This window comes from Canis aureus, chromosome 22, assembly GCF_053574225.1.
Source record: "Canis aureus isolate CA01 chromosome 22, VMU_Caureus_v.1.0, whole genome shotgun sequence".
In the NCBI taxonomy this organism is placed as follows: Eukaryota; Metazoa; Chordata; class Mammalia; order Carnivora; family Canidae; genus Canis; species Canis aureus.
Window position 1 is genome coordinate 48,831,826 of NC_135632.1, and position 23,228 is coordinate 48,855,053.

A 23,228-nucleotide genomic window follows, 5' to 3' on the forward strand; every position below is an offset into this window, starting at 1 on the left:
GAATGTTGGAGCCCCTTAGGGATCCTAGGACCACACTTTGGAAACCGCTGTACTACACACACACACACACACACACACACATACATTTTTTGACCCAACTCAATATCAGTATTTTAGCTTTCATAATGACTTTCAATTTATTTTAGTTAGTTAGTTAGTTAGTTAGTTAGTTAGTTAGTTTCAGAGAGAGAATTTGGTGATTCATCAGTTGCATATATCACTTACATCAAGTGCCTTCCTTTATTTTTAGAGAGAAAGAGACAGAGAACGTATACACGTGCACACATACACACAAGTGGGGATTGGGGGATGGTGGTGGTTGGGAGAGGGAGAGGGAAGAGAGAATCTTAAGCAGGCTCTACTCTCAGTGCCTAGCCTGACATGGGGCTCAATCTTACAACCCTGAGATTGTGACCTGAGCTGAAATCAAGAGTCTGACACTTAGCTGACTGAGACCCCCAGCATCCCAAATTTCAGTTTATTTTAAATGAGTACGTTATATCTGTTTTTAACTCAGAACTCAGTGATGATAAGGCTATACATGTATATAATCAATCAGACTGTGGCCCTTAAAATAACTGCCAAAATGGGAGCATTATATTTTAGCTTGGGGGCAAGCACAGTAATAAAGATCTGCCATATGATATAACAGCTGGAATAATATCTTTATCATAAAACTAATTATATGAATTTTTCTAGGTTTTAGGTTACAGTAGGATTTTTCTCCCCAAATAGTCCAAGCTCTGTCACAATAAACTATGACTGATAAGCCATAAAGTATGTGGGAATGATATTGTTGATGATCCTCTTGGTATTGTTGGTGATCATTTGTAGGAATTCTAGAACTTAGCTCTCAGTTTCATTGAGAAGGAATATATTTTCATATATAAATTTTCCACACATCTTAAGAATGGTAGTATTCTTTGGGTCCTCCAAGTTCATTTTGAACTTCTGAATCTAAATGTTAGATATAAAATAAGATTGAACTAAAAACTGCTTGCACACCACCCAAATGAGGTCCTAGTATGCAGATGAGGATGTGACAGTGAGTTTGGAGTGACAGTCAACTTTGTAGGCAATAGAAGCACCAAACAGAAATTCTTAGAGAAGCTGAAAGAAGCTAAAGCATTTTAGAACATATTAAATGGGTGAGTTTTAATAGTATAACTCTAATATGGTTATTCCCTTATTCGCAAAACCTAGTTGATTAGCAGATTTTGTCCATAAATAGATGATGTTACACTTAAAGTGGAAAATGCATTTCTTTGTTTCATGATTCTATCACTATCATTTTGTGTTGTTACATAAAGTTGAAATATTTTCAGAAAAGAGCAAAAGATGATATTTTCTGTATAGCTTTTTTTAAGATTTTATTTTTTTTAAAGTAATCTCTACACTCAACATGGGGCTTGAATTTATAATCCCAAGATCAAGAGTCATATGCTATACCAAGTAAGTTAGCCAGGCAACCCTCTACATACATTTTTTTTTAAGATTTTATTTATTTATTTATTTATTTATTTATTTATTTATTTATTTATTTATTTATTTATGAGAGACACAGAGAGAGAGGCAGAGACACAGGCGGAAGGAGAAGCAGGCTCCATGCAGGGAGCCCGATGTGGGACTCGATCCCGGGACTCCAAGATCACGCCCTGGACCAGAGGCAGGCGCTAACCCGCTGAGCCACCCAGGGATCCCCCTCTGCATAAATTTTTAAAGTACCTTTGATAATGTATGACAAATGTTTTTGATTAAAAATCCATTTTGTTTTATATTAGATATCATTTTTTATCTTGGACTGTTCTCAAATATTCCAAATGTTCCCCACGAGAGAACCTCGGTGGCCATGTGTATGTGATAAGGTAAATGAGTAGCTGTTCCTTGTCCATCTCCCTCTCCACATGGACTTCTGGCACTCAGGGAAGCTGAGTACATCCCAACCCTGAGCCCTGTGGGGCTAACATGTCAGCAGGTTCTGGGACCCAGCATTGAGGTGGGAGTGTCAGGGAAGTGGCAGGGCTGGAGGAGGCTGGGGGAGAGGGAGAGAGGGCGGTCTGTTCCTGAGGGTCGGGGGAGATGGAGGTGGACACCTGCAAACAGGGAGGGGGGACATGGCCCAGGGTTTCTCCCACTGCTTCCCGACAGTCTCAGTTTTCCTTAATGTAAGCCTGGGTTTGGCATCATGAGACCCCATTATGTGGGTCATCATGGCTCCCTTATTTCCTTTTTTTGGTTTGTTTTTCTTTTCCCCCTAGACCAAAAAAAGACAGCAGCAACAGAACACGGTGCCCCTCGGCGGCAGGTTCTCCAGCCTCCAGAGCCACCTCCTGCCTCCCCAGGTTCCACCTAAGGATTCTCAGGGCTGCAGAAATGATTTCTTTCCCCACTTGCTTCCTCCTGGTGACTCATCCTGTCAGCGTCTCCAAGGCCATGGTAACTGTGTCTCTGTTACTCGTGTTCACTTACCATCCCCCTCATATATAAAATGAGACATTAACAGTGTTTATACTTTAAAAATATACAAGCTTCTGTTTATATATTTTGTTGTCTCCAGTTGTGTATAACACAGAATGGCTAGAGCATTGAGCCATTGAGAAGAGCAGAAAGGTAGCTGGAAGGAATGGTTGTTCCAGAGACAGGATTTGGTAGTTTGTATGTGTGTTGGGTGGGTGCAATGGGAGATGGTGTCAAGAATATGCCCTGAAGGGGGATCCCTGGATGGCTCAGTGGTTAAGTGCCACCTTCGGCCTGGGGTGTGATCCTGGAGACCCGGGATCTAGTCCCGCATCGGGCTCCCCGCAAGGAGCCTGCTTCTCCCTCTGCCTGTGTCTCTGCCTCCCTCTCTCTCTGTGTCTCCCATGAATAAATAAAATAAAATATTAAAAAAAAAAGAATATGCCTTGAAGTATTATGGTTTTTTATTTTTTATTTTTTAAAATATTTTTTGAGAGAGGTGGAGGGGCAGAGGGAGAGAGAGAATCTGAAGCAGGCTCCATACCCAAGGCAGAGCCCTATGTGGGGCTGCATCTCACCACCCTGAGATAAAGACTGGACCCCAAACCAAGAGTCCAACACTCACCTGACTGAGCCACCTGGGCACCCCTGCCCTGAAGAATTGTAGTCTTGGGTGATGAAGTATCTCTTGGGGCATTTGGAAAGACAACTGTCCTCTGGATTTTAACCCATTAGCAGCCTCTCTAATTATATTATTATGTCAGAGTTTCATGGAAGAGGTCAGCTGATTTCACACATGGGGTTTCACACATAGGATTTCTGGGGAGTAGGATATTGCTGGAGATTTTTAAAATAACAAAAATATATTCAGTCTGTCTCTGGAACAGTCACTAAAGTTCATTTCTGGATACTTTCTTCTGTTTCTATTTTTCTATCCCTGTACCAGTGCCACCAATACCCAATTAGGTTATTTTACTGTTGTTGAGTTGTAGGAGTTCTCTGTATGTTTTGGATATTAACTCCTAATCAGATATATAATTTGCAAATAGCTTCTCCCATTCTGTAGATTGCCTTTTCACTCTGTTGACTGTGTCCTTTGATGCACAGAGGTTTTAAATTTTGGTTAGTCCTTCAGTCTATTTTTACTTTTGCTACCTATGTCTTTGGGGTCATCTTCAAGAAACCACTGTCAAATCCATTATCATGAAGGCTTTCTGCTATGTTTTCTTCTATGAATTTTATAATTTTAGCTTTTTTTTTATAAAAAAAGATTTTATTTATTTATTCATGAGAGACACAGAGAGAGAAAGGCAAAGATATAGGCAGAGAGAGAAGCAGGCTCCATGCAGGGAGCCTGATGGGGGACTCGATCCCAGGACTCCAGGATCATGCCCTGAGCCAAATGCAGATGCTCAACTGCTGAGCCACCCAGGCGTCCCTATATTTAGGTCCTTAATCTATTTTGAGTTAATTTTTGAATATGGTGAAGGTAAAGATCCAGTTTTAATCTTCTGCAGGAGGATATCCAGTTTTCTCTAACACCATGTATTGAAAAGACTTGTCCTTTCTTTATTGAATGACCTTGGCACCCTTTTTGAAAATAATTTGACCATGTATGTAAGGATTTATTTTTCGGTTGTCTGTTCTAGTTCATTGCTTTATATGTTTGTCTTTATGCCAGTCATACTGTTTTGATTACTGTAACTTTCTAGTAAGTTTTAAAATCAGGAAGCGTGAAACCTCCACCTTTGTTCTTTTTCAAGATTGTTTGGCTGTGGGGTGCTTGGGTAGCTCAGTCGGTTAAGGGTTTGGTGTTGGATCAGGTCATGGTCCCATGGAGCCCTGCACCAGGCTCCTGGCTCAGTGGGGCGTCTGCTTCTCCCTCTGCTACTCCCTCTGCTTGTGTTCTCTCACTCTCTCTTTGTGAAATAAATAAATAAAATCTTAAAAAAAAAAGACTATTTGGCCATTTCAGGGACCCTTACATTCCATATGAATTTTAGGATGGATTTTTAAAAATAATATTAATTATCTATCTATCTATCTATCTATCTATCATCTATCTAATTAGGGGGGCAGAGGGAGAGTCAGAATCTTAAGCAGGCTTCACACCCAGACAGGGCCTGATGCAGGGCTCAATCTTACAACCCTGAGATCATGACCTGAGCTGAAATCAAGAGTCGGACACTTAACTAATTGAGCCACCCAGGTGCCCCAGGTTGGATTTTTTTTTTTCTATTTCTGTAAAATACACTTTTGGAGTTTTGATAGGGATAGCATTAACTTTGTAGACTGACTTGGGTGTTCAACATCTTATTATTAAGTCTTTCAAGCCACAAACATGGGATGGCTTTCCATTTATTTATGTCTTCTTTAATTACTTTCAGCAACATTTTATAGCTTTTAGAATATAAGTCTGGCCTGCTAGATTGTTTATTCCCAGTATTTTATTCTTCTTGATGTTAATGTTAATGTTGTAAATGGAATTGTTTTCTTAATTTTTTTAGACTGTTCATTGTTAGTATATAGAAATGCAGCTGATTTTTGTGTATTGATTTTGTACCCTGCAACTTTGTTGAATTCATTATATCTTTTATTTAAAAATCTTGTCTTTTTCTATGAACTCTGATAGAACTGATGCTGGCGGTCATTCTAGTCACAGTCCTGATTTTAAAAGGAATGGCTTTTGCTATTTACAATTAAATGGGTCTTTTTGGGAGATTTTCTTTGCAGTTACCTTTATTGACTTAGATGTTCCCTTCTGTTCTTAATGTCGTATGGTGTGTTTTTTTTCCAAATCGTGAATATCATTCTACTTATTCAATGCTCTTTCTGTGTCAGTGGATTTTCTCATTTATTTTGTTAATATGGTGATTTGCATTATAATAGGTTCCTTTTTTTTAAATTTTTATTTATTTATGATAGTCACAGAGAGAGAGAGAGAGAGGCAGAGACACAGGCAGAGGGAGAAGCAGGCTCCATGCACCGCGAGCCTGATGTGGGATTCGATCCCGGGTCTCCAGGATCACGCCCCAGGCCAAAGGCAGGCGCCAAACCACTGCGCCACCCAGGGATCCCTATAATAGGTTCTATAATATCAAACCAACTTTGCATTTCTGAAATGGACTTAATTTGGTCATTATGTACTTTTTCAATTTTAGTGTTTGGTTTACTAGTATTTTATATAGGATAGTTGCATCAACATACTTATGAGTGAACTTGAATAATTTAATTTTTTTCATACAGTTTGGTTATACTAACTTCATAAAATGAGTTCAGGAGTATTCCTTTTTTTGTAAGTCTGGGGAAAAATGCATGAGATTAGAATTATATGTACATTGCATGTTTCGTAGAATTTTCCTGTAAATTTATCTATCCTGACTATTTTTTTTACTTTGTTTTTATGCAAGGCATTTAAAGTAATGATTCAATTTTTAAAAAGATTATAATTTAAAAAATAAAAAGATTAGAAGTCAGATTTTGTATTCATTCATTCATTCATTCAGGAGAGACCCAGAGAGAGAGAGAGAGAGAGGCAGAGACACGGGCAGAGGGAGAAGCAAGTTCCATGCAAGGAGCCCGATGTGGGGCTCAATCCCAGTCCCTGGGACCACGCCCTGAGATGCTCACCACTGAGCCACCCAGGATTCCCTTTCTATCTCTTTAAAAATCAATTTGTGATTGAATTGTCTGTAATTTCCTATTTCTTTACCAAAGTTCTGTGTATTCAGTCCTCCCCTGTAAAATGGCTTACGTACAGTCTTGATCTAGCTTGAGGCCCTGGCTAGAGGCCAATCAGTTACCCTTTTTGACCAGTCACTTCCTTATCAGCATCTCTGCTCTGGGGAACTGTCCACCAGCCCGAATCACCCTGGGACCAGATACCAGACAGCTAGGGCCAATTCCTTTGCACAATCTCAAATTATCCAAATTAGCCTATTAACAGAGAACCCATGAAAAGAAACTAACCTCACCCTGCTTGTCAAACATAAGCTGCCCCCTTGAGTCCCACCTTGCTGTCACTCTGTCCCTGGGTACAGTACCCTGTGTGGCCCTGCTTGGTAGCCTTCTCTCATTTTATTTTATTTATTTTTTAAAAGATTATATTTATTTATTCATCACACACACACACACACACACACACACACACACACACACAGAGGCAGAGACATAGGCAGAGGGAGCAGGCACATGCAGGGAGCCTGATGTGGGACTTAATCCCTCAACCCCAGGATCACACCCTGAGCCAAAGGCTCAACCGCTGAGCCACCCAGGCATCCCGCCTTCTCTCATTTTAAATGTAACAGGTCTGACGCCAAATCTTTGATGCTTTTTTTACTTAAAGATTTTATTTGAGAGAGCATGAGCAGGGTGGGGGGCAGAGGGAGAGGGCGAAGCCGACTTCCCACTGAGCAGGGAGCTCACGGTGGGGGAGGGGGGCTCCATCCCAGGACCCTGAGACCGTGACCAGAGCTGAAGGCAGATGCTTAACCGACTGAACCACCCAGGCGCCTCCTAATCTTTGCTGCTTTACTACCACTGCTCTGCAGCTGAGCTCCCATGGAGCTCCTCCCGAGGCCTTGGGAGTGGCTTCCAGTGTCAAATAGGCTGGTTCCTGGGGATTGGTATGTTCCGCGTGGCCTGGGGTATATACTTAATGTTTTTGGTGTTGAGATAAGGTTTGGTGCACTAGAGGGCGCTGTAGTCTTACATTAGTGCTTCCTTCCCCTGGGATGCTGATGCCACCCAGCACCTTGCCTTGGGGGAGGACTTGTTGGTCTGCTCCTCTCTGGTCAGGTTTGACGTTCTTAGCCCAGTGAAAGATGTTCTATGAACATGTCAAGAGTGTATGCATTAGCCCCAACTGTGTCTGGCCATGATGCCTTGAGTACACCCTGTCCCCTCTCTGGGTTCCTATTTCCCTGCTTATGACATAGACATTACCAACAATGTGATCCTTTTGGGGGGAGATAAGAGTACTATTTAATTTTGAAGCCCCTATTGGAGGGAAAATCTACTTAGCGTTTTTCCAGGACAGTAACATTATGACTTGGTAAACCTGAAACTCACTTTTTCCAGGGTGATCACCTTTGCTTCGGAAACATGAAACCTGCTCTTCGCCTTAGCCCTAACTCGGAGATGAAGCGTGGCCCACTGAGTCAGAATCCAAATACCTCCCGGATTCCTCATTGTAGCTACAGGCCACATGCCAGGCTCAGCTCTTTCATGAGAGAAAGCTATTACTGTGCATTTTATCTATGCCCCTAATTTCCATGGCTGGTGCTACAGTGGAGCGCCTATGTCGGGCACCATGCCAACTGCTTGAGCTCGCCAGTCCTCTCAACAGTCCTCATGCAGTATCACCCCTTTTACAGATGAGAAGACTGAGGTTCACATAGCCATGAGGTGGTGGCACTGGGATCCAAAGCCAGACGGAGCAGGCCTCCAAGCCAGTGCTCTCAACCAACACAGACACTGGGACTCATGATCTCCCTCCCTTGGACCTGGGATGCTTCCCATGAGGCCAGGTTCAGTCAGGGGAGCATTTACTGCCTTTCAAAGAGGTGTCTCCAGACCCACAATGACCAATGACAACACACAATCATCTGGACCTCTGGCTAGCACATGCTCTAGAACTAACACCCAAACACTCCTCCCCCAAGGCCAGGTCCGTGGAGGCTTAGGCGATGTGTTCAGATGGGCTTGCCCAGGGCTCTCATGGCTTTCCCACTGTGCCTCCAGCTCTCTACCTTGTCCTTCAAGGCCTGGGATTTCATGATAGAAGCTTACTCTGGCTCTACATTTCTAAAACTAGGGGGATATTTTTTTAATTGCTCCAGTCAATGAAAGGGAAACTTTACTGAAACCCCAGGGCCTTAGGGCTTAGGCAGGAGGCCACCCTGCTGGCGAAGGACCTTCTTGGGGCACAGGCTGTTGGTGTGGCTGCACTGCTTGTGGCAGGTGGCAGGGTGGGGGTGCAGGCGAGCATTGTGGTGGATCATCCTGTCACCCTTGTATTTCCGGGCCAGCTTACTGAGGGGAGGCTTGATGGTGTTGCCCCGCAGGGGAAGTACCAAGTGCAGGGCGGACTCTTTCTGGATGTTTTAGAGAGTGGCCATTTGCTTGCAAAAATCCAACACTGCTGGTCAGGCGGGATGCCGTCCTTGTCTTGGATTTTGGCTTTGACATTCTTGATGGTGCTGCTGGGCTCAACCTCAAGGACAATGGTCTTGTACATCAGGGTCTTCAGGAAGATCTGCTTCTCTGTGTCTGCTGCAAGGCTGCCTCCGCCAAAGCACTTGGCCATCGTGTTTTTTTTAAGATTTTTTTATTCATGAGAGACACAGAGAGAGAGAGGCAGAGACACAGGCAGAGGGAGAAGCAGGCTCCATGCAGGGAGCCTGACATAGGACTCGATCCCAGGTCTCCAGGATCACGCCCCGGGCTGAAGGCGGCTCTAAACCCCTGAGCCACCCGGGCTGCCTGTGACTTTTTTATTCTACATCTACTTCCAGAGTTCACAATGATAATTGGCATTGGAAAGTCCCCAAGAAGTGCTGCAGTGTAGAGCCGTGTTTAGCCTGAACCCAAGCCCAGAGATCCCTGTACTAATTTGACCACAGAGCTTCATCTCTTTGTTTCAGGGTATCTGTGAATTTGGTCCCACAGTCATCCGCTGGGGATTGTTGCCCTAGCTCAGGTCTCTCAGCCTCAGCTCTGTTGACATCCTGGGCAGGAGAACTCTGTTGTGGAGGGCTATCTTCTGCCTTGTAGGATTTTAGCAGCATTCCTGGCCTTTTCCCATTAGAAGTCAGAAGCAGCTCTTCCCAACCCCAGACGAAGTGTCTCCAGATAGGCCCACGTGCAGGGGGGCCTAAGAACCCCTGGAACCCAACGCTCTACCTCATGCACGCTTGGTAAAGGCAGTATTGCCCTCAAAGAGGTGAACAAAAAACCCCCACTCTTTTTATGTATAACGCACTCATATACACGTATTACATCATAAACCATAGATACATGGTTTGTTTGTGGTGTTAACATTTCATGGGGAGGTGATTAAGAAAAAGTAACTGAGGAGACTCCTTGGGGAGAGGTAATAATGAACAAAGAAACGGTGATAAACATGGATCTGGCTCAATTTTTAAGTTCTTATTCATGCAACTTCCTTAGGAAAAATGACATTCCGTGGCTCTTTTAAGCCAAACCGAAGAGCTAAGCCACTGCAGACACGTAAAGGGAAAACATCTGGAACCTGCAGAAGCTGAGGCTGTGATAGACAAAGACTTAGGGCTGCTGTCAGCCCATTGGCTGTGACTGCCATGCCACCCTGGAGGGACTTGGCCAAGATCACCGGCAGTGGAAGCGCACTGGTTTGTAGGTAGAGGGGCGTGGGGACAGGTCTTCCTGTTGCAAGGGGGCTTGAAGCTATATTGCCGGATGCCATGTTACACGAGCTTGACGACACGCCTGAATGTGGGGGGCTCAAGCTCTCCAGTTCCTGGACACACACATGCGCAAACATGTTTCTCTCTTCTGGTGACTCTTGCATGTGTCTGGCCTCTCTGCTGACTTCCTTGGGTGCCCCCTGTTGGAGGATACCGCACATCATGGGTGCCTGGGGACAGGCAAATCACAAACAGCCCACTGATCCAGAGGGTACAGATTGTTTCTCCTGCATATAGCCAGCCAAAGGCAATTTTTTAAATTAAAAATCCACCAAATAGGGGCACCTGGGTGGCTCAGCGGTTGAGCGTCTGCCTTTGGCTCAGGGCGTGATCCAGGGGTCCTGAGATCCAGTGCTTGCTTCTCCCTCTGCCTATGACTCTGCCTCTCTCTGTGTCTCTCATGAATAAATAAATAAGATCTTAAAAAATAAAAATAAAAATCACAAATAAACATTTAAAAATTAAGAAATTTCTCTTTCAAAAGAAAACTTACTTCATTTCCCTCTTTAATCTCGCAGAGAGCAAACCTTCCTAGCTTTCAGTTTTGGGAAATGAGTGGCTCTTAGTCACTCATTTTCTGCTTCTTACTTCTATCAAAAAAACCCTCTTGAACTCAGCATAGATGGGTGAGGGACAGAGCTGGTGCTCACAGGAAGCCACGCGCCCTACAAAGGCACCTGCCGTTCTTAGCGCTGTGCTTCTCGAGCAAGCCTGGCACTGGCTCACGGATCCTCCTCAGAACCACTGTCAGGAGAGCGAGGTAAGTGGGGATGGGGCCACTCGCAGGGCCTCGGGCCATACACTGCTTTCTCGGTGGCTGTGTGGACTTCGGAAGAAGCTGAAAATTGCCCAGGGGCTCAACTAGTGCCAACACTCAGGCATCTCGGACACCCTGGGGCTCCCAGCTGGCTCTGACCTTGGCACCCACACGCCGTCTACTTGCACTCGCACCTTGGGGCCCTCATGGGACAGGTGTTCGCAGCCGCAGGGCTCTCTCCCTGCACACGTTGGACCCAAGTCCACATGCTCGGAATACACAGATACTTTTTATCAAACATACACACTTTTTTCTGCTTCTTGCTTCTGTGGAGATTCCCAGGTCAAGAAACACCAGGCAGATAAGGCTGATGGAATGATTCCTGAGATTTACCAGTTGTGTTTACCATTTTTGTTTTCCTGATAATTTCCTAACTCCTCAGCCTCTTCTATTCCATAAGCTTTCGCTGGTCAAACAGTGTAGGGAGACTGGGATTGTTACCTATTTAACTAGAACTAATATTCATTTGATGACATTTTTTGAGAGACCCAGCGATGCCCCGGGTCTTCAGCATCTGCAGGGGTAAACCAAAATCTCTCTCTTGAGAAACCAGACTGAGTTTGAGTGTTTGGGGGTATGGTGATGAGGGTGGGAGGTAGGGGGTAGATGGGAATTACCGATCACTGTGGAAAGAGCTGTAATAATGAGTACGGGGTGCCATTGAAAAGGAAGCAAGAGGAGGTAGCCCTGAGTCAGAAAGTACCTCCGGCCCCGCATCGCTCTGATTCACATGTGAACATGTGTGTGACTTTAAGAAGGTTTTAATGTCTTCACCTGCCAATTTAGGTAGGAAATGAGGGTGCTTGGGAGAAGGGTTACATTTCTGGCCATGATGTGCCTTTTCAAGATCCGTTGGGCTAATTCCCACTGTGATGGGATTCAGTGCATGGGACTATTTTTGCATGCAGTTTTTTTTTTTTTTTTTGCATGCAGTTTTGATAAAAAGACCCAAAAGTTCCCTCAAATTACCATCTGAGTACTGTGAAATTATCTAAGACCTGCCACCTTCAGAAAGGCCTGGAAAACACACTTGCTGCATTTGTATCAGACTAGCCCAGAAGCAGCTAGCCACCAGGCCTGGAAGGCCAGGCATGTTCCTGCCTAAGATGGTGTTCTAGAATGAACACGGGACTTAGTGTGTGCCAGAGACAACTTGCACCAACCCAAGACTGCTGAGATGAGGGAATTTTGTGAGGCAGTTAGTAGCTGGAATTTTGCCACGGTGGAAGTATTTGTACCACAGAAACCAGCAAACACCATAAATCAGAGTGCCTCACCTCACCTCCCCACACTGATTTCCCAGTGCATCATTGGGACTTGGGGCCCAAAGAAGAAGTTCTGCATATAGCCTTGTGGCCTCATTTAACTTCTCTGAACTTTTTATGACTCATCTACACTCTGGTCCAATATGCTTGCTTGACTTAGAGCCCTTGAATTTTTATTGGGAGGCTGGTAGGGGCCAGGAGCATGGGAGAGGATTAAATGCACAATACCAGGGAACATGCTTTGAAGTACATGTGTCAAACTTGCAGGAGGGATTAGAATTTTTTTTTTAAAGATTTTATTTAATCATGAGAGACAGAGAGAGGCAGAGACACAGGCAGAGGGAGAAGCGGGTTCCTTGCGGGGAGCCCGAAGTGGGACTCATCCCAGGACCCTGGGATCATGCCCTGGGCCGAAGGCAGATGCTCAACCGCTGAGCCACCCAGCTGTCCTTGAATTTTTATATAAAGGCCGGTGACCAACCATTTAGCCTAGTGGTTATTGAAGCAACTACTGAATTTTTGGAGTTATAATCTGAAGGGGAACCATGAGTAGAGTTTTAATCTTTTTGTTTTGTTTTACTTTGCCTTAATGTCACAAAGGCAGCTCTGAGTACAGGACTGTTGGGAATCTCAAGTGGCCTGCAAATGATTCTGTTACCCAGACTATTGCTTAGAAACGCATCCTTGAAAACACCTCTTTGAGAAGGAGTTTGTACTGTCCCCACTTACAGAAGAGAGATCTGAAGCTCCCCTAGGAGGGGTAGGAAAGGGGCAGAGCTGGTACTTGGAATCTGCTAACTCCAAAGGGCAGAGTTCTACTGTTTGGTTGCACTGCCCTGCGGGGAATGGAGCCCTTGAACTTGGGAAGGTGGGGAAGGGCGGGTGATGGTCCAGGTAAGAAGCAGCTGTGCTCTGTATTCAGCACCATTTCGATTAGTTTTGTTCTTATGGAAATCTTGTTTGCTCTTCCCCTCACAAGCTTCTGCTTGGGCTCAGACCTGCGTGGAGGAGCCTGTAGATTTGAAAATGAATCCCACAGATATAGCAGACACCACCCTGGATGAAAGCATCTATAATAATTACTATCTCTACGAAAACATCCCTAAGCCTTGCACCAAAGAAGGCATCAAGGCATTTGGGGAGCTCTTCCTGCCCCCTCTCTACTCCTTGGTCTTCCTGTTTGGTCTCCTTGGAAACTCTGTGGTGGTTGTGGTCCTGTTCAAGTACAAGAGGCTCAAATCCATGACTGACGTGTACCTGCTCAACCTTGCCATCTCGGACCTGCTCTTCGTGCTCTCTCTCCCCTTCTGGGGCTACTATGCTGCAGACCAGTGGGTTTTTGGACTAGGTCTCTGCAAGATTATTTCCTGGATGTACCTGGTGGGCTTTTACAGTGGCATCTTCTTCATCATGCTCATGAGCATCGACAGATACCTGGCAATTGTGCATGCAGTGTTCTCCCTGAGGGCGAGGACCTTGACGTATGGGGTCATCACTAGCTTGGCCACGTGGTCTGTGGCTGTCCTGGCCTCTCTTCCAGGCCTTTTATTCAGCACCTGTTATACCGAGCGCAACCATACCTACTGCAAAACCAAGTACTCCCGCAACTCTACAAGGTGGAAGGTGCTGAGCTCCCTGGAGATCAACATTCTGGGATTGGTGATTCCCTTGGGCACCATGCTGTTCTGCTACTCCATGATCATCAGGACACTGCAGCACTGCAAAAATGAGAAGAAGAGCAAAGCAGTGAGGATGGTCTTTGCCGTGGTGGCCCTCTTTCTCGGGTTCTGGGCGCCTTACAATGTGGTGCTCTTCCTGGAGACTCTGGTGGAACTGGAGGTCCTTCAGGACTGCACCTTTGAAAGGCACCTGGACTACGCTATTCAGGCCACAGAGACCCTGGCTTTCGTTCACTGCTGCCTTAATCCCGTCATCTACTTTTTCCTCGGGGAGAAATTCCGCAAGTATCTCGTGCAGCTCTTCAAAACCTGCAGGGGCCCTTTCATGCTCTGCCAATACTGTAGGCTCCTCCAAATGTACTCCCCCGACACTCCCAGCTCGTCCTACACGCAGTCCACCGGGGATCACGATCTTCACGATGCTCTGTAAAGAATGAAGAGACAAACGATAGAGCTCAGTTTCCCAAATTAAGAGCTTAAAATTGTATTATAGTAAGAATTCCCGAGCAAGTGGCAGGAAGAAGCCTTACATCTACTGTAGACCACGGGCTTCTCCCCCGGCGTCAGCTTTTCCTCTTGCCACCTGTGAGTTCAGCGCAGCAGGAGCTCAGCTGGACTGTGGCATCCCTCTTCTTCCCGGACTTGCCTGCAGGGATGAGTAAACAAAGAATTCTGAGCAGCATTTCAATGAGGTTATACCTAATACTGTAAGGGAAGGATCATTTGTTCCCTCCTGAGCTGATGGAGTTCTCCAGGAGGAACTGTCGAAGATTGACTGGTGGAATCAATTGCTATTTCTTGCTGTGAGAAATGGGCCCTTTAATCAACTTCTAGCTTTTGTGGAACAATATAAAAGATTTCGACATGCCGTCCTAGGGTTTTTCTAATAATATACCTGAAACCTGATATATTGTCTAAAGCCAGATGTACGCAGAAACAAGTAGTGAAGTAATGAACCTGATCTTGATTCTTTTATTTTAAGGTTTTATTTGTTAACGGAAACCAAAATTTGATGCTGATTACAAGTATAAGGAGGTGAAGGCATTAGCGTGGTCTGATTTCCAAACATGAAACAAACATAAGGCATTAAAAAAATTCCAACACATTGGTGGAAATTCAAACACACTTTCATATGCTTGTGAGCATATTTTGTTTTAATGATAACAGATGAATATTCAAATTTCACAAATAGTATAGGTGCAGATACATTTACTTAAGGTCTTTTACCTGTGTACAAACAGAACCTTCAAAACTAAAAATAACAAGGCCTAATAAAGGATGACAATGCTTCCTTAATAAGTTTGAAATGGCTGCCATCAAGTGAGGCGAGAATCAACAATTAAAGGTTTACTGATGTGGCGTGAACAGGACCGTCACAAAATTATGAAGTTGTGAACAAGGTTATCGCCTCTTTTAAAATATTGTTCTCCTTTTTAACTTTTAGATGACTCAAAATTTCAGTCAGTCATATCTTACAAGTCATTTTAATCATGTAATTGTTTGACACCTTTAAAATAAATCTCTGTTCTTACAGCCTTAATTAATCAGAATTAAGTAAAGACTTTAATCAAGTTGGGAGAGACCTATAATCCCTCCCAAGACAAAAACCTATCTTGCAAACTATTAACTGAGTTATCTGTTTCAAATGCTTCTGTAAGTGTACATATTATTACATGTTCTCCATCTATAAAGGGTGCATTTCCAGAAAGTTGGTTTTCAGAGAAGTGATTTTAAAATGGTAGATTAATGTTGCCTTTATAGACAAAAGTAAAATAAACTTGTATATAGTGCCTTGGAGCCTTTTTCCTGATCCTGTTTGTGTTGCTTTTCTTGCTGGGTCCAGGGATCCGAGCTGATGGGGATGCGGTGCGCTGGGAAGAAATAGAGGGCTCTGGGTAGAGCCACCATGGCCATGGCCACATAGGAGAGGAGGGCAGAGCCACCTGCAGTAGCGCCTGCAAATCTTCGCTCTGCACTCCCATGTGAGCTGGAACACATCACTTTCGGCCTCAGTTTACTCTCATCTGGAAAGCCGAATATATTGCAGAGTGATTGAAAGAAAGGTGATTATTCCCTGGTAAAGCTTGTAATGGTGTTCATTTTATCACAGCCACAGGGAAATTTTAGGGCACCGACAGACCTGCCGCTAGGGTTTCCCTGTCATTTGGTTCCTCCACGCACACAATGGTAAACAAGGTGGGGTACGGTCTGGGCGCTGCTCTCCCTCCTCCTGAGGGTGGGATCATCTGTGGCCTCAGGTCACTCAGGCCTCCCCTTGCTCCAAAGCTGGGGAGGATTCCTTTAGGATGGGGGTTTGGAAGCTTCAGTGACACTCAAACATGACGCTCTCAGAACTCTGAAAATATCTTCCTGTTCAGCAACAGACACATGAAACACAAGCCAGCGTGATTTCTACACAGAGGTAGTAATACAAAGGTGAGTTTAACTCTACGTTCTCAGACACTCTGCACCCTTCTGGGTAGCACAGACTGGGTGCAATTTGTTTAAGGACAACAGACATGGTGGTTGCACAACACTGTGAATGTACTGTCACTGGATTGCACATTTTTATTTTTATTTAAAGATTTTATTTATTCATTTATGAGAGACAGAAAGAGAGAGAGGCAGAGACACAGGCAGAGGGAGAAGCAGGCTCCATGCAGGGAGCCCGATGCAGGACTTGATCCCGGGACTCCAGGATCATGTCCTGGGCTGAAGGTGGCGCTAAACCGCTGAGCCACTGGGGCTGCCCTTTATTTTTAAAAGATTTTATTTATTTATTCACGAGAGACACAGAAAGAGAGGCAGAGACATAGGCAGAGGGAGAAGTAGGCTCGCTGTGGGGATCCCAATACAGGACTCAATCCCAGGACCCTGTGATCATGACCTGAGCCAAAGGCGGACACTCAACCACTGAGCCATCCAGGTGCCCCTAAATTGCACATTTTTAAAAGATTACTTTTCTATTATGTGAATTTTACCTCAACAAGAGCGATAAGCAATAACCCTCTCAGGATCTGTCCCCTAGTAGGCACTCGAATAAATACATACCATTTTCTTCCTGTGAGAAGAAAAAATACACGGTGTTGGCAAAAGGTCTTCAGACCTTTGGGGAGCCTTTCCTTGAGAAACTCCTAACAGTTTGGAACATCTGTTCCAATTGCATCTGGATGTAATTAGTTTCAACTTGTTGAACATCTATTTTGTGCTAAGCACAGTGCTAGTTTATGGAGAGACTAACAGGATAAAGGAGAAAACTGCACTTGTGGAATTTATAATCTGATAAAGGGAAAACACCAGCACAAGATCAGGTCTCATGCCAGCAGGACAGATTTGACAACAGAGTAACAAACACAATGCTTTGAGACTTTAGAGGAAGGAGCAATGGATTTAATTTCCAATTTCATCATACAATTAGCTTTTGAAGTACACCCATAAAAGGACCATGGTTTTGATGAATAGAAGGGAGGAAGGACATTCTAGCCCGATGGAAAGGCAGGTGGTGTTAAGAGCATACTGTGTGATCAGGGAGTGGTGAGTGGTCCGGGTAGTTAGAATATGGGGGGTAGGGGTGGAGGGGTAGCAGCAAAGCAGGGAAAGATGAGACCAAAGGGAAATTAAAGACCTAAGGAGCAGCAGTTTTGAGGCTGCCTCCTGGGGGAGGAGCAAGATGGCGGAAGAGTAGGGTCTCCAAATCACCTGTCTCCACCAAATTACCTAGAGGCTGCCTCCTGCGCTAGGCTTGAGAAGTATAGTGGATTCTAGGGTGTGTTGTCCACACCCCCTGTTCAGGACTCAAGTGCTCACAGCTACCAGGAGCATTGACGGTCAACAGCTCTCAGCCAGTCTCCTTTGAGGACTGTCCTCACTGGGGCAGTTCATATCGAGTGTCTGGATAATGAAGAAGTATAAACACTGGCCCTCTTGCCTTCATTCGGGACCACTCTGACAGGCCGGTCCAATTCTGGAGCTCTCTGGAGCTCTCCATAAGATTAGCTGGGGCCTCTGTTGCAGCTACATTGCAATGCAATTTTTCCTGTTGACTAGTCTTGCTTCCTTCATGTTCTCAGAGGTTCTCTTGTTCCCAAGAGGACTCCCCATTAAATCCCCTGTCTGTTAGTCACAGAGTCACAGAGTCTGTTTTTAGGAACCCCAGTCTAAAACGATGATCATATAGGGGCATGTGAGCCCTTAATATAAGTGGAAATTGACCTCCCAGGTGTGGGGAAATGAGAAGGCATGATCTCTGCATCGGGATGTCCTTCCATCATTGCCCTTTGGCCATCAACCCCATCTGATCCTTGGTTCCTATGTTTCCATTTGTCACTTGCACCCTCGCTCCCGTAATTTGCCTGCCTCACTCCTAGAGGCATCTCCCTCTTCACTAGATGGTCATGGACCGTCTCTACCCTTGGTTGTACTACAGCCACCTGACCCGTCAGTGACTTCTGGTTCAAATGAACCAGATACAAGCTCCACCCAGTTTTGTGGTCACAATACTTTCCTCCTTAAAAGCTTATAATGGCTCCAAATTCCCCTTTCAGAAAAGCAGAAATCCACCAAAGGATTCATATATTGAAACTCAATTCAGCTTCATTGTAAAGTAGATAAGGTTGGGTTTACCCTAAGAAACTGAGGTTCTGGGGAAACAGTATTGTAATCATGCAGTAGACTAACTCCACCAACAGTAACCACCACCTAACTGCCTAGCAAAATGCCTAGCACAGGGTAATTGTTCAATTATTTTCTAGTGAATGAGTGAATTCCCTTATCTCTTCGTTAAGCCCAGTATAGATACTGGCAATTCAAGTTTCTATTTCACTACGCAAAGTTCAGCAGCCCTCTCTCCAAAATCCCCACTATGTTTCTAATAAAACTTTGGGTGACAGAGTTCAAGATTGATTGAATTGCCTCCTACTTCCAGAAATCAGTGGGTGTTCTTTGGGTCAAAGATTACTTCATTGAGACTTTTGCTATGAGCATAGTAGCAGAAGTCTGCATTTTCACCTTTTCTAGGACCTATACAATAACAGCAAGAAGAAGGAATTAAAAAAACCCCAAACTCCATTTTTAAAAATTCTTTTTAAGTAGGTTCCACACCCAGTGTGGGGCTCGAACTTGCCACCCTGAGATCAAGAATCACATGTCCTACCGACTGTGCCAGCAAGGTGCCCCACAAACTCTATGTTCAATCAAACTTGGAGAGAGAGAGACTTTTCAGACTTCAAAATATATGTAACGGCTACTAAAAGCGGCCACTACGAGGCAAGAATTATGTGGAGAAGGTGAAGAGAAGAACAGTCAGAGGGGCTGTGCCACAGACTTTAGAGAGCCTGCGAACACACATGTCCTGAGGGAGGGGCACATCATGAGGAGCAGGAGCTGAATACAAACATGCTTCCCAGTTCAGAGCTAGTCACTAAGAAAAGTAATACTGACTATAATCAGGATGGTATAGAAAGGTAGGAATATAATAATTTATTACCATCATTAAATATATCTGTCTCAGCTCAAAATGCTTCCTAGGGTACTCCAAGGTATTCCAGCTAAAAACGGAAGAGAAGAAAGGTGCTATCACTTCTACAAAACGTCACACTGAATATACTTGCTCCATGCTTAAGAGAAAGAAATCAGTGGTGTAAAGATTGGAAAAGACAAAATACCTAATGCCCTTCAAAACTGAATGTCATCAAAAACAAGGAAAGTCTAAGAAACTGTTACAGCTAAGGGGAGCCTAAAGAGAGAAGACAACTAAATGAATTAGTTCTGGAACAGAAATGGACATTAGCTAAAAACTAAGGAAATCTGAATAAGGTATGCGCATTAGTTAATAATAATGTACCCATATTGGGTCATTAAGCATAAAGTATCCTGCGGGGAAATTGCATGTGGGGTATATGGGAGGTCTCTGTACTTTCTTCACAATTTTTTGTAAACTTAAAACTGTTCTAAGATATAAAGTTTATTTTTTAAATTGGAAAAGAAAAGACAAAGTATCTCTAGTTGTAATGATAGTATTAAATAACTGGAAAGCTCAAGAGAATCATCAGAAAAATATGAGTAACAAGATAATTAGGTGAGTTAATAGGGGAAAGCGCTAATACATAAAACTTAATTGTATTTATATTTGCAAATAACCATTAGTTAGAAGATGTGATGGAAAAACAGACCTGCATTTTGAAAGAGATTAGAAAAAAAATCCTAATTAAGATACATATTATGTATCTGAAATATATAGGAAATAAATATATGAAAAAAAACCCTGCTTACAACACTGAACACCAAAATGATCTAGATGAAAAGGCTTAAATGCTCTTCTGCAAGAAGACTCAAAACATCAGATCTTCCTAAGTTAAGTGGTTAAGTTCAATGTTATTCTTCAAGACATATCAATGATTCTGTTTAAACTACATACCTTGATTTAAAATTTCCTGTGAAAAAATAAAATAAAATAAAATTTCCTGTGAAAATAAACAAAAAAAGAATATTCCGAACAGAAGAGCAATAAGGATATTGATACTATAAATTACTGTGTATATTAAATTAGTTAGTTAATTAAAATAGTATGGCAATGGTCCAGAAAGTGGAGTGGGACAGAATAGGAAATCTGGTATTAAAAAAAAAAAAAGGAAATCTGGTATTAGATCAAAACATATATGGGAACTTAGCACATTAAAGATGGTATTTTAAATTAAATGGGGATACAATAAATTTCTTATTTAAGGAGACAGGCAAATGGACTGTCATTTGAGAAAAAAAATTAAGCATGATTCTTTCATCACACACATGGTTAAACCTCAAAAAGATATTTAAATGTAAAAATTGGAACAAAAAAAGTTCTAATAAGAAAAACAGGAGAATTTCTTCATAATTTTCGCACAGGCAAGGCCTTTCTCAAAATTCAGAAGGCTTAAAGAAAAGATTAATAAATTCAACTATGTGAATATAAAAATATGCATAACACAAACATCACCAAAAAAGAAATCAGAAGACAAACAACAAACTGGGGAAAGTGTTTTCCCTAATAAGTAAGTGGCACATGCATGTTTATGGTACTTTTCTCAGTACTTTTGTATATGGTTGAAGTATTTAATGATAAAAAAATTAATTAATTAACTTGTGTCCATGCTATGGAATATGATGCTATTAAAAAGAATGCTTTCCAGCTAGATACTTACTATCATGCAGAAATGTTCATGATGTATTAACAGCACTTTATTTTATTTTTTAGACTGAATTGCTTTTATTAATAGACACAATGAATTACTGAAACAGTGATTTTATGTGGTTTTCCTCTTTTTTTTTGGTTTTCCTCTTAAAGACAGTACTTACAGGTACAAAGATGCAGAGATGTCTATAACCTTCAGATGTCTACTTGAAAAGTTCAATATTGACTCTCCTCATCTGATGATTCACAAATTCTCCATAATCAGACTGATGTCTTTGATTTAGATGACTAATGAAATTTTAAACAAAAATTTTTAAAAATATTTATTTATTTATTTGAGAGAGAGAGTGGGAGCAGGGGTGGAAGGGTGGAGAGGGACAAGCAGATTCCTCGCTGACACAGAGGCAGCGACCCTGAGATCATGACCTGAGCTGAAATCAAGAGCTGGAAGCTTAACCAACTGAGACACCCAGGTGCCCCAACTCAGGAAATTTGTAGTAATCTGGCTAGAATCTCCCCCAGGAAGAGACACACAAAGAGGACACATCACAGGAACTATCTGAAACAGATGATAATAGTTACAATGATCCAAGTAAACGCTGTCTGGAAAGGTGTGATTCTTGACACAAGGGACACTTAAAGGTGGGATGCCCAGAAGAACTTGTATTCTTGGGGCGCCTGGGTGGCTCAGTCAGTTAAGTGTCCCACCCTCGATCTTGGCTCAGGTCTTGATCTCAGGGTCATGAGTTCAAGCCCTGAACTGGGCTTCACATGATGCCTGCTTAAAAAACAAAACAAAACAAACTCATTAGGGGTGGCTGCTTGGCTGACTCAGTCATTTGAGCATGCAACTCGATGTCAGGAGTCAGGAGTTCAAGGCCCAATGTTGAGCATGGAGCTTTTTTAAAACATTTTTTTGGGGGGCATGGAGCTTAATAAAAAAAGAAGAGCTTGTATTCTCTTGATAAGTTTTTGTGTTATCAGATGTAGATCTCTCACTTTTATTACTGTTCCCTACTGAATCTTGAGAGATCTGAAATTTTGGAATGCTAGAGGAAACATCAAATTCATCTTATAAGATTTGTAATGATGTATCATGTGATAGAATTTAATCTGTTTTGCAAAGCATCTGCAGCCACCAGAAAACTTCCTCTTGATAATTTCAAGGTCTAAGGCCAGTTCAGGACTCTCTCTCTTCTAGTCACATTTCTATGACAGAGGGGATGATGTATTCTGTTTTCTCTTATTGCAGTCAGGAAACATTTTCTACAGAAAACATGCCGACAAGCCAGGTCCAGTAGAAATCAGTAGAATCATCTTTGGTGTGGGATGTGGCCATGGAGAGCTCCTCAGCCATAGTGGTGGGGGTGTTGGAGGGAATCAAGGCAATGGTAGCACTAGATGCTCTACTCGAACTATTAGCTGCATTTAGAAAACCTGGGCAGATAAACCTCAAACTTAATTCCTAAAATGTTAGTCATTACAGAGTTCTTTTTTCCAGATTTATCGAGCTATTATTGATGTTAGCTATTTCATAGAATGAAGAATTATGTTTTATACATTCCAGGCTTCTTTATTTCTTTAAACAAACATGGATTCCTTTCATAATCTGCCAAAAACAATAGAAATATTTCCATCTTAGAAAAAAGAAGATTGGGATCCCTGGGTGGCGCAGCGGTTTGGCACCTGCCTTTGGCCCAGGGCGCGATCCTGGAGACCCGGGATCGAATCCCACGTCGGGCTCCCAGTGCATGGAGCCTGCTTCTCCCTCTGCCTGTGTCTCTGCCTCTCTCTCTCTCTCTCTCTCTGTGACTATCATAAATAAATAAAAAATTAAAAAAAAAAGAAAAAAGAAGATCTTTGTGATTATGGAAAGCTGACTAATGAACCAAAGAGAGATACCCTAAAAAGGGGATCTCACAGGTGAGGTGTGCAGGTGGATGCTCATCCTGATATGACGCCCACCTACAGAGATGTCAGTGAGTTGAAGAAGATGCTGACGTCAGTCCCAGGGACGTAGCAGAGTTCATGGTGTGAGATATGTACAAGATAGCATTAGGAGCCTGCAGAATGTTAGCTTCTTTTGATCACACAGGAAGTAAATGAAACTATAATTGGAGCCCAACTAGGCAGGAAAAACATCTGTCATTACGCACTGTACAGCCTCCTATCCATAGTTATCTCGGTTAGAGGGATTCCTCCTAATTTTGATGACATCACCATGAAAACATCATATGCAAACAAAGTGAGCAGTGGTTCAGGTGATGCATTTTGTGGTCCAGCTGCGCTCCTCTTGGGAGAATAACTGAGGAGGAATTAGAGAAGGTTTGTGCAGTAGACAAAGAGTGAGTTTATGAGGGAACAGGTTCAAACTGCCCTGAAAACTTCTTGAGGGTC

The 23,228-nt window shown here is 43.1% G+C and overlaps 1 protein-coding gene and 2 pseudogenes across 1 annotated transcript; 1 reads left to right on the forward strand and 2 right to left on the reverse strand.

The window, feature by feature from the left end:
- Positions 1–8,333: 8,333 nt before the first annotated feature.
- LOC144294265 (ubiquitin-ribosomal protein eL40 fusion protein pseudogene) lies at positions 8,334–8,764 on the reverse strand (annotated as a pseudogene).
- A 1,750-nt stretch (positions 8,765–10,514) lies between these two features.
- CCR4 (C-C motif chemokine receptor 4) lies at positions 10,515–15,473 on the forward strand. Its single transcript, XM_077865926.1, has 2 exons — positions 10,515–10,662; positions 12,964–15,473. Exon 2 carries the CDS (start codon positions 13,011–13,013, stop codon positions 14,091–14,093), a length of 1,083 nt encoding a protein of 360 aa, XP_077722052.1. The 5' UTR covers positions 10,515–10,662; positions 12,964–13,010; the 3' UTR covers positions 14,094–15,473.
- Positions 15,474–21,047: 5,574 nt separating this feature from the next.
- Positions 21,048–22,188, reverse strand: LOC144294393 (E3 ubiquitin-protein ligase RNF138-like; annotated as a pseudogene).
- Between the last annotated feature and the right edge of the window lie 1,040 nt (positions 22,189–23,228).

Excerpts from the sequence above, each read along its gene's own strand:
- CCR4 (XM_077865926.1), top strand. The coding sequence starts at position 13,011 with ATGAATCCCACAGATATAGCAGACACCACCCTGGATGAAAGCATCTAT.